Source organism: Pipistrellus kuhlii, unplaced genomic scaffold (assembly GCF_014108245.1).
Source record: "Pipistrellus kuhlii isolate mPipKuh1 unplaced genomic scaffold, mPipKuh1.p scaffold_m20_p_11, whole genome shotgun sequence".
Taxonomy (NCBI): domain Eukaryota; kingdom Metazoa; phylum Chordata; class Mammalia; order Chiroptera; family Vespertilionidae; genus Pipistrellus; species Pipistrellus kuhlii.
Window position 1 is genome coordinate 52,062,981 of NW_023425416.1, and position 16,398 is coordinate 52,079,378.

At 50.7% G+C, this 16,398-nt stretch overlaps 1 protein-coding gene across 5 annotated transcripts in view; it reads left to right on the forward strand.

Moving 5' to 3' along the window:
• Positions 1–889: 889 nt before the first annotated feature.
• The window catches only part of QRICH1 (glutamine rich 1), a 30,869-nt gene continuing 15,360 nt past the window's right edge, over positions 890–16,398 (forward strand). Inside the window, exons 1-4 of one of the 5 annotated variants that reach the window (XM_036432308.2) lie at positions 891–1,060; positions 2,468–2,527; positions 11,021–11,349; positions 13,237–14,271. In XM_036432308.2, the coding sequence (XP_036288201.1) occupies positions 11,041–11,349; positions 13,237–14,271 (1,344 nt within the window). In that variant the 5' untranslated portion in view covers positions 891–1,060; positions 2,468–2,527; positions 11,021–11,040. Of the gene's footprint in view, positions 1,061–2,467; positions 2,528–4,674; positions 4,694–11,020; positions 11,350–13,236; positions 14,272–16,398 lie in introns of those variants that run through there. The other 4 variants (XR_004986949.2, XM_036432307.2, XM_036432310.2 and 1 more) reach the window with 4 other exon arrangements.

A 16,398-nucleotide genomic window follows, 5' to 3' on the forward strand; every position in this document is an offset into this window, starting at 1 on the left:
AGCCTGTGCCAGAGGGCTCTGCAGTTTGCCTGCACACCTGCCTAGGTAGATGAAGAGCGGCCAGGCTGCCTGCCCAGCCATCGAGCAAATGATGGAGTGCCTGCTCTGTGCCAGGCACAGCGAGGACAGGACCAGGCACCTGCAGGGGAGGTCTCCTGCGCCCCGAGGGGCTCTTGGCCCAGCCTGGGCTGAGACTACTTCCAGGAAGTGACTCTTGGGCGAACCTAAAGCACAGGGAGTTTGCCAGTGCAGGAGGCACAAGTGCAAAGGTCCAGAGGTCTTTAAAGGGAAATGTGGTGCAGGTTGCCCTCCAGCAGCATGGGCTGCTGAGGAGCCCAGGGCGCCTGCAGCTTTAACACCCTCCACATTTTCCCTGTATACAAACACCGGCTAGCAGAGGCCCACTTTAAGGTGGACTGGACTGCGGGAGGCTGGATTACAAAGGCAGAATTTGGTAGGGGGAAAGAGGGTCCCAGGAGCTAGGGGTATTTAGAGGACAGTATCCTGGGGGCGTCCCAGGTGGGAGGCGGCTGGAACGCCAGGCTTAGGTCAGCGGCTGTGGGGGCCACCTTAACCGAGGCCGGCCCCGCGCGAGGCTGCTGCGCTACTGAAGGAGGCCCGGGCAGGTGGCAGAAGGTGGGCATGGAGAGCAAGCTCTGAGCTGAGCCCCCAGCCCGCCTAGGCTCCAGGGCGAGGCCGATCTCGGGGTCTGGCTCCGCCCCGCATGAAGGGGCATCTGGGGGCGGGGCGCCCCGCCCTATACCCTTAGTTTAGCCGCTACCGCAGCCCGAGGCCGGGCCTACCTCCTCGCCAGAAGCGTTCCCTTTAAGTCAGGCCAGGAGGCAGCCTCAACTCTCGCGAGATCCAACGCTCAGAATATCGCGAGAAGGGCATTCGCCACCCATTGGCTGCGAGGGTTGAATGTAAGATGGCGCCCAGGGAGCTGTGAGGGGAAAATCCTGTCGGTCTTGGAGCGGCGACGGCAGAACCGGACCCCCGAGCGGTGCGGCGGGGCCGGCGGGTAGAGCGGCGGCGGCGGCGGCGGCGGCGGCGTCGCCGGGTGAGGGCTCCAGTGGGAAGGGACGAGGCGAGGCCGCGGGCCTGAGGCAGCGGGCCCACCCCACACAACGGCGGGCGGGCGGGCGGGCGGGGGCGGGGGGGCCGCCGCTGGGCCCCGGAGACCTTGGGGCGGCTCCGGAGCGGAGAACGTCCCTGGGTTCGCGCGCCCTCGCCCCTTGGGTGGGGGAGGAGGGGCCGGGGGCCGGGTGGGCGCGGCGCGCGGACGCGCGCTGGTGCTCGCGCGCGGCGGGGCCTGTTTATACGCGCGGGGGCGCGCGCGCTGTGCTGCCTCCAGGTGCGCGTGGCCGCCGACGTGCGCGTCCTCGGCCCGGGGAGCTCGGTTCCCGGAGCTGCGGCCCGGGGGCTGGGGCGGCTTTCCGGGGCGCGCACTCGCCCGCGGACCCGGGCCTCGGGGCGCGCGCCCCGCTGTTGGGTGGCGGCGCCGCGGCGAGGGCGCGCGGGACGCCCCTGCTGCGCGGGGAGCGGGCGGGCGGGAGGCTGGTTGTGCGAGGAAGGCTGCGGGTTGGGCCCTTCCTGCTCGGGAGACGTCCCCGGGCCGCCCGGGGGAAACCATCCGGCTTTGCGCCTGGCGAGCGGTCGCCTGGCGAGCGGTCGGGTCTGGAAGGATGCGGGACCCCGAGTTCCGGTGCGGGGTGGGTGCGGGGACAGAGCGGCCAGCTCCCCCTGGAACCTGGCTCTGCCGGCTGCGCTGCGGCGGGCCCTTGGGCCGCCGCCTTTCGCTCTGCTGCTTTGTGCAGCGGCGGGGAGGCTGCTCCCCGGAGGCCCTCCCTTCCTCGCTCCCCGCTTTCCTGCCACCAGAGATTGATTCTTCCACGAGCGCAATCCATACACGTCACCTCTGTGCGCTCCGGAAGGGGATCCTGTGGTGCGGACACAGTGAAACTACCGGGCCCCGGAACGCCGCTCGTTAAACCCCTAACTGCAGCCTCTGTGCGGATGGGAGGGACCTGTGCTCCGTTAGGCCAGGGCCCGCTGCGGCGCGGCCCCGAAGCTGCCCAGAGGAAAACTGAGCAACCCGAGAACCCTGCTTTCCCTTTTTGTAGTTCAAAAGCCCCCCCCCCCGCCCCGCACAAGAAATTCCTCCAACCAGCCCGGGTATCACTGCGGGAGTCGCTTGTGATACAGTTTCAATCCTCCACCCGCTGTCCCTTTAAGCCCTAGTACTGTGTTCCGGTAGCAGCGGGGAGGGGGGGAGCACCTCTAGTTTACGTTTTACGGTTTTGCTTCAAGTTTAAGGAAAGAGAAGCTAAGAGGAAGAAGAATTAGCAGTCTAGTTGGATAGTGATGGGCGTAGTTCTTTCTAACGTACCGTGTTATTCTAAGAACAAAGCTGAAACTTAGAAAGAGGCTGAGGATGGAAAGAACTTCTTTGTTCTGTCTTCTTCAGAATGTCACAGGTCTTAAGAACCCAAGACAAGCAGCAGAAATGCATGCAGCGTGGTGACGGGTGAGTTAACGCCGTCCATGTGCCGGAAGTATGTGTGCAGCTTTTCCGGGAGCCGGAACGTCCCACGTCCCACCAGGCACACTACTGGGCCCCGGGTCGAAAGTGGGGGAGAGCTGCATCTTAGCATCCAGTCAGTCTGATGCTCTCCTCCTCTTAGAATGGAAGGCAGTGCCAGTTGTAAACAAGAATCCCTCGAAAGAGGTGACCCAGGTCTGCGGCTCCACGCGACGGCTTCAGAGGCGGGTTTCTTCCTTCAAGCCCACCTGCCACCTCCTCCTCCAGGCAGTGCGCTGCCCTGGGTGCGCTGTGCTTCCTGCGGGTCTGCTTTGTGAATGGCCGCCTCCCTCCGCAGTGGTCATCATCACTGCTCAGCCAGATGGAGGGGTGCCTGGACACCTTTTCTCTTCCGTTACTTGGTATTTACTTGTCCCACATTTTGTTCCAAACGTCTTAATCCTCTCCAGCCTTCACTTAAAGGTTTCATTTTTTTTTTTCCTAAGTGGCATCCTGAATTTCTGATTTCTGACTGTGGTTGCATGAAGACAATAGGTGAATCTCCTTACTTTGCTGAAAGAATTGTCCTTTGATCTCACACTTAGGCAAGGGCGAACTGTAGTAGAGCTGGTGGGCTGTGTCAGACAGCTCTTTTTTCTTTCTAGAAATCTGTGAATTACCTTTCTGTAAACTCAGCATCTGTATACAGTTTAATGAAAAAGTATGAAGCGACCTATTGTCTAACGGCCACCTCCTCAGTGCAGAGAAGTCCCTGCACTGAGCCCTTCCTGTGCGTCTTTCCCCTCCGGCCTCTCCATCCCCGGGGACCATTGCTTTTCTGACTTACGTGATGACCGTGGTCTGTTTTTCTTTTAATTTACCTTGTTTTCCTCAGATAACACAGTTTTACGTGCTTTTGAGTTTTATGTAGATGGAGTCATGCTGTGTTTTATGTCTTCCTTCCTTTAGCATTGTGTCTGTGACATTCACTCATGTCTGCAGCTGTAGTTCATTGCTTACCCATTTAACTGTTGACAGACATCTAGATTCCTCCTGGTTTGGGAATCTTGTTAATACTGAGTCATAGAGGCCTAAGGATAGAATTGCTGGACCGTATGGGATGGGTATTTTCAACTTTACTAGATATTGCAAATGGCTGTGCCCATCGGTTAAGTTCCTGGTTGAAGTGTGTTGTCCACACATGGATCTACAGTGAAAGGGAGCTGTGTCGGGAACTCCTGGGAAAGGCGTGGGCAGATGAAGAGGTGGGGAGGCATTATGTTTGAGGGGCCCAGGAAAGGACGTTCTGGTGAGTACTTAGGTCCTCCCTCAGTGTCTAAGTAGAAAAAAGAAAGAACTAACAAACAGACCAATAGAAACGTTATCGATGGCTGCTGGGGAGTAACCTTTGTCCTTGGTACCATCTTGTGTTCTAGTGAGAAAGCAATAAAATAATGATAACGCTCATGTATGCGGGCCTGCTGGGTCAGGCGCTGTGCTGAGCTCTGCTAGAAGGAAGGATGGGAAACGCGAGTGATCACGGGGTGCAAACAAAAACAGATTTCTCCGGTCTTTTGTTGGGGTGCTGGTGGTTTATGGTTTTGCAAAGCAGCTATTCTTTTTAAAAACATATATTTTATACTTTTTAAAAAAAACATTTTATTGATTTTCCACAGCGAGAAAGGGAGAGGGATAGAGTTTAGAAACATTGATCAGCTGCCTCCTGCCCACCCCCTACTGGTGATGTGCCTGCAACCAAGGTACATGCCCTTGACTGGAATTGAATCTGGGACCTTTCAGTCCTCAGGCTGACACTCTATCCACTGAGCCAAACTGGTTTTGGCTAAAGAATTATAGCTATCCTTAAAGCATTCAGAAGCAAATGCTTGTTTACAGACTCCCCTTACTCTATTGAGCCCCAGAGTGGCAAACATTTTTTAGTGTTTTTTAATTTTTATTTTTATCCTCACTCTGAGGATATGTGTATTGACTTGAGAGAGAGAGAGAGAGAGAGAGAGAGAGACCTTGTAAGATCGTTGCCTCCCATACTTGTGACTCCACCAAGGATTGAACCCAAAACCTAACCATGTGCTCTGACCGGAATCGAACCCATAACCTTTTGGTGTACGGGACCACGCTCCAATCAACTGAGCCACTCAGCAAGAGCTTTCTGTAAGTATTTTAATTAATATTTACTGCCCCTCACCAAGTCCTTGACTTGGAGCTAATAAAGACTCTTGTTTCTTTGGGGTTATGGAGAGTAGATTCATTGAGTTTATTCCTTTCTCTTCCTCTATTTCAAGACTCAACCTTGTGTCTTGTGAACAGCATCTGGAAGGATTTAACAGTCTTTGTTATTATGCCAGCATCTGGTGCTTGATAGGTTTATCTTTGAGTTTAGGATTCTGAGGGGGGGAAATCGTACTACAATCATCCAGAATTTTTTATGTATCTTATGTTATTGCTATATAACCACTCTGCAAAAAAAACCCCAAAAAACCCACAACTTTTTATTTCTTTAATACGTATTATGGAAAATACAGGAGAGTACTAAACAAGAAGAAATTTAAGTCCTCTGTGATTCCACCACTCTGGCAAAACTACTGTTAAAGTTTAGATGCATTTTTTGCCAGCTCTTTTTCTTACGTATATAATTAAAGGATACTGGGAATCCTATATAATAAAAGGCTAGCATGCAAATCATTCCAACTGCAGAACAACAGGTTGCTATGATGCGCACACACCACCAGGGGGCAGAAGCTCAATCAGGAGCTGCCTCCTGGTTGTTAGTGCACTCCCACAGGGTGAGCCTACGGTGGTGGCTAAGGATTTCTGACTGCTGGGAGCTGGCCTAAGCCATCAGTTGGTCATTCCTGAGGGCTCCTGGACTGTGAGAGGGCACAGGCTGGGCTGAGGGACACCACCCCTCCCTCTTTCCCTCCATGTGTGAATTTTGTGTACCGGGCCTCTAGTAAATAAATACAATTGTGTTTGCTGCTTGTTTATGTGTCAACTTCGTGTTGGGGGTGGAGAGGGGTCAGCAAGAATCTTCTAGGTACCAACATGCTTTTTTTGAAGCTACTGTGTTATAGAAAGATCTATGGAATCACAGCTTATAAGCCAGACCTTTATATTTTAAGTCAGCGGGCAAAGGAAATTCAGTCTTTCAATAAATGATAAAGGGACACTTGTATGCATGCATATAAACATAACCAATAGACGTAAGACTTGGGGGGTGAGGGCATGTTCAGGAGTCGGGGGGAGGGGCAATGGTAAGATAGATAGATATATATATATATATATATATATATATATATATATACACACACACACACATACATACACACACACATATAATACCTTAATAAAAAATGATAAAGGGACAAGTTGTTTGATGTTGGGAAAAACATTAGACATTTGCCTTACATAATGCAAAATAAATTCTAAATGGATCAAAGCATGTAAACAATACACTGAATTTTAAAAATTGTAGATGGAAAAATTACCTGATCTTATGATAGGGAGGACTCTTTCTGAACATAAAAGCAAAGGAAGAAACCATCACCACTTTGAGAATTTGGTTAGCTTTTCTGTGTTTCTTTTACTGACTAGTGTGAGAAATGTCAGTGTATTTCTAAAGCTTTTCCCTACACAGCCCTTGGTGTCAGGTCAGATGTGACTTTGGGCGCTTTCTTTGCTGGGTGTGCTAGTCTGGTGGGTGTTGCCATGTGAGCAGGTTAAAAGGACAAGACATGAAGCCGGGTGTGTTTCAGTCTGTATGAATGGACAGTTTGAAATGTTCTTTGAAGTTGGCCTTTTTCATTAAATCTTTTAAGTTTCCATTGAATACATCATTTGTACCCATTTTTTAGCTTGCTCTAGTTCCGTGGTTTTCACATGGTTTTGTGGACTTGTGTAGAGTCAGTGAAGCCCACCAGCAGTGGGCTCTGCGCTTGGAGCACTGCATGTGTGTGTGTTTTCCATGTTTTAAATAAATTTATTTCCCAGAACAATAACTTCACATGCTTTTGTTTTATACTGGCATGCATCAATGCAACCTTGATTAACAAGTTCTAAAACAAAATGGATTAGCTTTATCTTGTTTCTTTTTCTTTATTGATTAAGGTATCACCTGTGTGTCCTTATCCCCCCATTCCGCCCCCCTGCTTGTGCCCTCACCCCCTGGTGTCCGTGTCCGTTGGTCAGGCTTGTGTGCGTGCATACAAGTCCTTTGGTTGGTCTCTCCTCCTTACCCCAACCTCCCCTACTTTCCCTCTGAGGTTTGTCAGTCTGATTGATGCTTCTCTGTCTCTGGATCTGTTTTTTATCAGTTTATGTCGTTCATTATATTCCACAAATGAGTGAGATTATGTGATATTTATCTTTCTCTGACTGGCTTATTTCGCTTAGCATAATGCTCTCCAGTTCCATCCATGCTGTTGCAAATGGTAAGAATTCCTTCTTTTTTACAGCAGCCTAGTATTTTATTGTGTTGATGTACCTGCATATGGTTTTATACTTTTGGCTCTAAACTACTGAAAACACATGGCTATCTACTAACCAAAAGGTGTTTTTATCATTGAATATTTCAAATATTTTCATGAGTATAGAGAAGATTATAATGAACACATGTTTTTGAATCTTTATCAACATTTTCTAAGTTTTATAGATTCCCCCCCCCCCCCTTTTTATGAAAGCTTAAAGAATAAACTTTGAGACTTCATAGCAGATAACTTTTTCCAAGCTTTTTTCCATTCTGTTTGAGAGATGACTACCATCTTACTTGCCATTCTGCTCAGGGAATAAATTTATATTTAGAGTTTCTTGTAGTGACATTTTTGAAGGTTGCATTCTGGCTTTGCTGACAGGATTTGTTTGGAGTAGAATAGTGTTTATCATCTTTGAAACCTTGACTTGGAAAAAAACTCCGAGTTTGATTTGGTATGAAATACTGTGTTCTAAAACTAAAAGATCTATTAAACAGAAATTACACTCACTTAGCTAAATGTTTGTCAAAATTAGAGGGCATGGAACTTTAATTTCTTTATGTTACATGAAAATTCATGCCCTTGGGGGGGGTCCCCTCACCCCGCCTGCCCCCTCTCACAGTCCGGGAGCCCTCAGGCAGGAGGCGATGCCCCATCACACCTGCTGCTGCCACTGCCTGCAGTGCAAGCCTCAGCCGGCCTGGTTACCTGCACCTCGGCTGGCCCTGGGAGGCTGGACAGCCTACATCCGAGACTTGCCTGCGCCTCGGGTCGGCTGGGGGGCTGAGGAGACTGGGGGACTCCGGAAGCAGGTGGCAGGCACATGGGGTGGTCAGAGCATCATCCTGTGCACAAAGGTTGTGGGTTTCATTCCCGGTCAAGACATTTGCCTAGGTTGTGGGTTTGATCCTTGGTCCAGGCCAGGACAGGAGACAACCAATCAATGTTTCTCTTTTTCTTTTCCCTCCTTTTGCTCCTTCCCTGCCTTCCTCTTTTTTAAAAAAAAAAAACATCGTATCTTTGGTCTTTGGGTGAAGATTAAAAAAAAAGAGAATCAACCAATGAATGAATAAAGGAGTGGAACAAATTGAGGTTTCTCTCCCCTTCACTCTTCCCTCCCTCTCTAAAATAAAATGGTAGATCAAGAACCAGGGGTCAAAGTATTCACATTTTATATATATATATATATATATATATATATATATATATATATATATATATATATATATATATATATATGTATGTTTTTTTTACAGAGAGGAAGGGAGAGGGATAGAGAGCTAGAAACATCCATGAGAGAAACATCCATCAGCTGCCTCTTGCACACCCCCTACTGGGGATGTGCCCGCAACCACGGTACATGCCCTTGACTGGGATCGAACCTGGGACCTTTCAGTCCGCAGGCCTACGCTCTATCCACTGAGCCAACAAAGTATTCTTAGTGATTACTTCATTTTATATCTTCGTATAATATTTGAACATTTTTTTTCTTAGAAAATGGATGTATTACTTTTACCTACTCCCCCCCCACCCCATCCCCAAAAAGAAAAACACAGAAAACCAAAGTGGAAAATACACTGGGAACGGGAGAGCTTGTTTCTAGGAGGAAAGCTGCTGTGTGTCTCCTTTATGCTTCAGGTCAGACCTGAGCTGGGTCTGAAACTTCAAAGGTGGCAGGAAATACGGTCACTGGGAAGACGGGCTGCCTTCACCAGCAGTATCTGTGGGAGGGCTTCCTAGTTCTATAAACTCGGTTTGCAGTGTTCCTTTGTACTTGCTGTTTGCTCATTTATCTCTCAGATTTGAGACAAAGTATTTGCTGCATGACTCCTTATAATTTATTTTTGTTGCTTTGACATATGGCTGTGTTTCTTGTACATGCAATCTTCAAAATTCAAGCACTCTCTCAGTATTTTATAGGAATGCAACTAATTGATGAAGGAAATAAATTTGAGGAAATAAAATTTCAGTTGACCTCTGCTGTTGTTTTACAATGGAGGTAAAAAACAACAACACACACACAAACACACCAAAAACCTGAAATACACACCGCATGGCAGAGAACCAGTCCCTGCTGCTGGTAGCACCCTCCCCGTTCCCTGTGGAGGCGGAGTGTCATTAGGAGTTAGGGTCCCATGTGGTGAGCTTTGTAAGCCGGGGAGTGGGAGTTAGGAGAGGGCCTTGGTGAGGGAATTCCACTTGGGATGTTCTTACAAAGGGAAGCTGTGCCGGGTGGGTGGGGTCGCCTGCCCTGGGGCAGCCTGCCCTGACTGGGACGGAAGGACGGGTGCTTGGCCTGACCTTGTCACGTGGCCAGCATGGATAGCGTAGTTTGGAGGTCCCTAGAAGATGCCTCCGGCCTGCCGCAGAGAAGGAAGAGCTGGGCAAGGGGTGGTGAGAAGGCGTCGGACGGTTGACCCTGCAGGTGGTCCTTGGCCTGCCCTCTGTGTGTGTGTTCTGCCCTCCATCGTGCCTGCAGTTTCCGAGGAGCCGTCAGACAGGATGAGGTCTGTGCTATCTGTATTTGTGGGGACAGACATTTACAATACGTTACGTACGTCATAGACAATTCATTGCTGGGGCTATTCTGTTTGAAACACCTGAATATACTACTCTGTTGTCCTTACAGCACTCCAGAGATATTGCCAGTGTCCGTCCATCAATAGCAATAAGTCATATTTCTTTGGTCTCACTCTGGCTGTGGGTTTTCCCCCAAGGATATACTAACCATTTACTAGGGAAAAGCATAACATTTACGGTTGTAAGTTACAGATATAGAGCAGAGTCATAATGCTGCTTGTTCCAAATTGAGTTCCAAATGCAACAAAGCACCTACTGTGTGTCCGCCATTCATAGAGGACCACGACAGAGTTTTGTCTGCCAGCTGGAGGAGACGCTATAGACACCTTCTGTCTGTAACGTAGGCAAACCTGTGGGCAGCCTGATGGCCCAAGACGTTTGCAATTGCGAGTCCTTTTGGCAGAAAGGCTGCCTTGGCGGTGTGGCTCTCACATCCTGCGCTGCTTCAGCAGTTCTGGGGGTGCTGGCCAGGAGGGCTGTGTGACAGCCTGTCCTAGGGTGCATGGCTGTCCTTCAGCACCTGGGCGGTGCCCCTCCTGCCGGTTACTCTCAGGTAGACCCCTGGTGGAGCACTGGTGGCAGTGATTGCAGGATTGTGGTGGTGGCCTCGTTACTGCAGACATCATTCACTTCCCTCCTCGCTTATGTTAACAATGAACACTTAGGCAGCCCCCTCTGTGTCACACACTTTCCTAAGTGCTTTCCATGTATTTAATCCTCACGTCAATTTTGTGAGGTAAATACTCTTTTGTCCCCATTTGATAGACAAGAAAACTAAGGTCGCTGTCTTGTCCGGGATCACACAGCTAAGGAGAAAGGGAGGGAGGATTTGAACCTAGGTAGTCTGGCTCCAAAATCCGTGCTCGTATTCAGTCAGCTGTGTCACGAAAGAATGAGCAGTACTATGTGGCACCATGGAATTTGGGGCGCTCCCGATGAGAGGTGGGGGGGTCTCTCTCGGGTCTTGCCGTAGCGAGGCGGTGTGGCTGTCCTTCCCCGTAGCAGACAGCTGGCGGTGCCATAGAATAGGTCAGGAGGACCCTGTCCCAGCTCCCCCGGTGTCCTCTCTGTGGTGGTCACAGAGCAGTTTGCACGTGACTGACTCACTGCCCCGTGCTTGGCTCTGCAGAGAAAGGGGATTGGCCGTGTGCGGGGGGGGGGGAGTGTTTAGCCCGTCTCATCCAGTACTGTGGCGCATGCTTTTGGTTTTCTGTCTTCAGTGTGAGAGTTTGATTAAGAAATGTTTATGGAAACAATTTTCAGATACCACTAATTGGAGAAAATAAGGTGGTATAACAAAACTACTTTGGATTCCAGATGTTTACAGGTGCCCGACTACTCTATTCTGATGCAAGCGTGATTGCCCTGTGCATTTTAAGATATAAAAATAGTAGCATAATTTTGACTTATGGCCGTTTGTTTCTGTAACTAGGAACCTGAGGCCTCTGCAATATGAATAATTCCCTGGAGAACACCATCTCCTTTGAAGAGTACATCCGCGTGAAGGCGCGGTCCGTCCCGCAGCACAGGATGAAGGAGTTTCTGGACTCGCTGGCCTCCAAGGGGCCGGAAGCCCTTCAGGAGTTCCAGCAGACCACCACCACGACCATGGTGTACCAGCAGGGCGGGAACTGCATCTACACCGACAGCACCGAAGTGGCCGGCTCTTTGCTTGAACTTGCCTGTCCAGTCACCACCAGTGTTCAGCCACAGACCCAGCAAGAACAGCAGATCCAGGTTCAGCAGTCACAGCAAGTCCAGGTAAAGGGCCATGTTGAGTGCATCCTACTTCCTAGCTCTGTTTGCCACCTGGTGTGTTTAGTAAGAGGGCCACATCTGTATAGGGTCTCAGAGGTTATTTCCACCAAGAGGAATATTCTTTTTTAAGCATTTCCTTGAGTACAAAGCTTCATAGTTCATGCAGACTAGGAATATTTGAACCAGTCGGTGACCACAGGTGCTTGCCGGTTGCTGTGGAGAGCTGAAGAGTCTGGAGATCAGAGCCTTCTGGGACTATTTGGATGTGACGCACCGACGTGCCTGAAGCTCCCTCTGTCCTATGTCCCTAAGCAGATCGGAACAAAGAGGGCTGGCCTGGGCTCACTACTAAGAGCGTGGCATGTAGAACTGTGTTAAAAAGGAAAAGCTGGCCTTCGTCTGGTGGTGTGGTCCCGTGGCTCGCTCACCTGCAGACTTCTAGGTCTGCATCTGCTATTGATAAGCCTCAAGACTTAATAATGCTAATGCGTAGAGAGCTTTCCGAAGAGAAACTAATGTCCTTGCTGGGTGGTAACAGTTTTCCTCTTTAGGTCTTTATTGAAACAAATCTAGTTACAAATGCTGCTTTCTGGTACTGAATTGTGGTTGCATTTCATTTGCCCTGGATACTTTTTTCCCCACCGGCAATATAGAAAAGGAGAGGAAGAGGCCGGAGTGTGGTGAGGTGTGTTCCGGTGAAATAGAAGGTAGCCCCTTTGCCTCTTGGGACTGCAAGTGGGTATATGATATGTGCAGGAGTAGTTTTTTCCTCAACTTAAAATAAAAAATTCCCACCAATAGTGGTGTATGAGGATTCCAGTTTTTTTTACATCCAGCTAAACTGGCTAGGGCAGTGCCTGCATTTTAGCTGCAGAGTTGGAGATATTTCCAAAAGACATTTCAAAAGTTTTGTCTCTCCTGTGTTTTCCACTAGTTGTCTGTGGTGGGAGTAGTTTGGATGCTAAGTTGGGAATTGAGTGTCTGTGGAAGGAACATGTCTTCCTGACCTTTTCCATAGTGGTCCCCACACTTTCTATCACTCGCCCCATGGATAAACTTTTTTTTTAACATGTAAGAAAATACATATTTATAAATTATGTACTTGCACTACTATATCAGAAGCAAAATCAAAGGTGGTCACATTTTAGTCCTCACCCAAGGATATTTTTTCATTGAATTTTGGAGAGAGAGAAACATAGATGTAAGAGAGATTCACTGATTGGTTGCCTCCTGCATACACCCCGATGGGCTGGAGATAGAGTTTGCAGCCAACGTATGTGCCCTTGACTGGGATTGGACCTGGGGCCCTGATGCTCTATCTACTAAGCCAAACCCCTACTGAGCCAGGGCAAAGGGGTCACGTTTTTATTTATTTATTTATTTATTTTTAAAATATATTTTATTGATTTTTTTACAGAGAGGAAGAGAGAGGGATAGAGAGTTAGAAACATTGATGAGAGAGAATCATTGATCAACTGCCTCTTTTGCACACCCCCTACTGGGGATGTCCCCGCAACCAAAGTACATGCCCTTAACCGGAATTGAACCTGGGACCTTTCAGTCCGCAGACCGACGCTCTATCCACTGAGCCAAACCGGTTTCGGCAAGGGGTCACATTTTTTAAAAAGGGGAAAATGAACAAAAGTTCTGATATTTCCTTTGTAGGCCCCGTTGATAGTCTCGTTGCTCTCATGTGGGTATACGTTGCTCTGAACGCAGTGTGATGCTGGAGAGTTTGCCAGTGGTTTTGGGAGTGGTGGCTCCTGAGAAGCCTGATCCGGCTGTTCCTCCTCACGTTGCCTAGGGCCCCCGCCTGACAGCCTTCCTCCCTGCGGGCTGGGTCTCAGCCTGCCTCCCTCCCTCCCTCACTGGGGAATCTTGTCGCCGCAGGTACAAGTGCAGGTACAGCAGTCTCCGCAGCAGGTTTCCGCCCAGCAGCTCTCCCCGCAGCTCACCGTTCACCAGCCTCCTGAGCAGCCCTTCCAGGTCCAGGTGCAGATCCAAGGCCAAGCACCGCAGCCGGCAGCTCCTTCCATCCAGACCCCGACCTTGCAGAGTCCCAGCCCCTCCCAGCTCCAGGCAGCCCAGATCCAGGTGCAGCACGTGCAGGCCGCACAGCAGATCCAAGCCACAGAGATCCCCGAGGAGCACATCCCGCACCAGCAGATCCAGGCTCAGTTGGTGGCCGGCCAGTCTCTTGCTGGGGGTCAGCAGATCCAAATCCAGACCGTGGGCGCCCTCTCCCCACCGCCGTCCCAGCAGGGCTCCCCGCGGGAAGGGGAGCGGCGGGTTGGCACAGCCAGTGTTCTCCAGCCGGTGAAGAAGCGCAAAGTGGACATGCCCATCACTGTGTCCTACGCCATCTCAGGGCAGCCGGTGGCCACCGTGCTGGCCATCCCACAGGGCCAGCAGCAGAGCTACGTGTCTTTGAGGCCGGACTTACTGACAGTGGACAGTGCCCACCTGTACAGTGCCACTGGGACCATTACGAGCCCCACCGGAGAGACCTGGACCATCCCTGTGTACTCTGCCCAGCCCCGGGGCGACCCTCAGCAGCAGAGCATCACGCACATCGCCATTCCCCAGGAGGCCTACAACGCAGTCCACGTCAGCGGCTCGCCCACGGCCCTGACGGCCGTCAAGCTGGAGGACGACAAGGAGAAGATGGTGGGCACGTCGGTCGTGAAGAACTCCCACGAAGAGGTGGTGCAGACCCTGGCAAACTCTCTCTTCCCAGCGCAGTTCATGAATGGCAACATCCACATTCCAGTGGCTGTGCAGGCTGTGGCAGGCACGTACCAGAACACAGCTCAGACTGTCCACATATGGGACCCTCAGCAGCAGCCGCAGCCACAGACCCCCCAGGAACAGACGCCCCCGCCGCCGCCGCCTCAGCAGCAGCAGCAGCTCCAGGTGACTTGTTCAGTAAGTAGCCCCCTCCGTGGGCAGCCTGCGCCCGCAGACCCACTCCGGCCCTCTGGGTGGTCAGGCCGGGACGTTAGTGTTGGAGTAGTGTAGTGCTTAATATTCCGGGTGGGCGGTGGGGGGTGGGGGACACACAGAAGCAGCAGGTGAAGCTGTGGAACCGGAGTTCTGCCCTGGTGGGAGGAGGTAAATGAAATGGTCAGTAACTGCTCTGGGGTTGCCCGGGGTGCTTCCTTGTTAACATGTCTTTGGAAGAGGAAAGTTTAAGTGGAGACAAGTGGTACCTAGTGGTGTCCTCATCCCAGGAGCTCCTTGCTGGTCACAGAGGAAGGGATCTGGTGGAGCCTCAGTAGTTTAGCACAGACTCTAAACTGGCTCCGTGGAGCGGACGTGTGAGTGTTCTTGTTTCATTGTCATCTGTGGTCACAGTGCAGGTGAATTAGATGTACAGTGCCTCCCGGTTGGCCTATCACCTTTGGGAGCCTTGAACAAGCCATTTATGCAGTGGGATTTCGCAGAGGTGTTTTAATGGTCCTTAAAAGTCCTATGTAATAAAAGACTAATATGGAAATCAAATGGTGGAGTGACCAGTCACTATGACACCCACTGACCATCAGGAGGCAGATGCTCAATGCAGGAGCTGCCCCCTGGTGGTCAGTGCACTCCCACAGGGGGAGCACTGCTCAGCCGAAGCCAGACTCATGGCTGCAAGCACAGCAGCGGTGGCAGGAGCCTTCCGCCTCTGCTGCAGCGCTGAGGGTTTCCAGCTGCCAGCTCAGGCCCACGTGGCAGACAGGCATCCCCAAGGCTCCCGAACGCAAGAGGGCACAGGCTGGGCTGAGGGTCCCCCCACCAAGTGCATAAATTTTGTGCACCAGGTTTCTTAAATTTTCTTTTATGACGGCTACACTGAAATGTCTTTTAAAGTTTTTTATTTTGAAATCATTTAGATTTATATAAAAGATGCAAAAATATAATTCTGTAGAAATTTTAACTTTATAATTGTTTTTGCTCTTTTATCATTTCTAATAGTTAGCTTCTCGAGGCTATCCTTTTAAGACTATTAGTGAACTTCCCAGTCCTTATCTAGCAGAGCTGTAGAGTGGATTTAGTCTCTGGCCTTGGCGATCTGCCGAAGACTGGGTGCCTCGCAGGGCGAGGGCTCCCGGCTGGTGGGAGGGAGCTGACACAAACTGCTGGCGGACCCCGGACCACGCTCAGAACTTGGGCAGTAAACGGTTTTGTTAGGCAAAAGCTGACCAGGCAGCAGTCCGTGATCTTAGGTGACTTCGTTCAGGAACTATTACATAACCAGCTGCCGCCTGGAAGTAGCACAAGATTCACTGATTCGGTGGCTTGTAGTTCGTTGCAGGATTCAGAACACGTGATTCTGTTCTTTGATCACATATAAGGCAGCACAGTGAAGTGTGACATGTGTGCCACACGCACAAAGAAAAGCTGGGACTTCAGAAAGCATCCCAGGCCACAGTCCGCAGCGGCACCCTGTGGAAAGGGGGTGTCTGTGGTTTACAGCTCACACTGACAGGCTGGAGCCGCACAGGACAGTCGGTGGGAAGAAGGGACGTGGCCTTGGGCAGCATGAGGGCGGACGCTGTGCAGAGAGGACAGTACGGGGCAAAGGCGTTACCTTCACAGCCTGAGGAGCTGAGCTGGACCTGAGGGTTTGGGGTGGGCAGGTCTTCAGGTTCCGAGGAGTGTGATTGGAAGAAGAATCAGCCCAGGTGGTGTGCTCAGTTTGAGCGTTGACCTATGAACCAGGAAGGTCACAGTTCAATTCCCGATCAGGGCGCATGCCCAGGTTGTGGGCTCCATCCCCTGAGGGGAGCGTACAGGAGGCAGCCAGTCAGTGGTTCTCTGTCATCATTGATGTTTCTGTCTGTCCCTTTCCCTTCCTCTCTGAAATCAATAAAAAATTATTTAAAAATAATAGTTTGCACATTCGGGCCCTTCAGCAGATCTTTCCGGGAGCTCAGTTAGGGGCCCGTGCTCCTCAGCGCCAGGTCTCCTCCGGGGAGGCTCCTGGGCCTTCCATCGGCATTAGTGCCAGAAAAGAAGCATTGGGAGAAGGTCCTCCCGCAGGAAGGAGCAGTTTGTCCCATGCCCCAC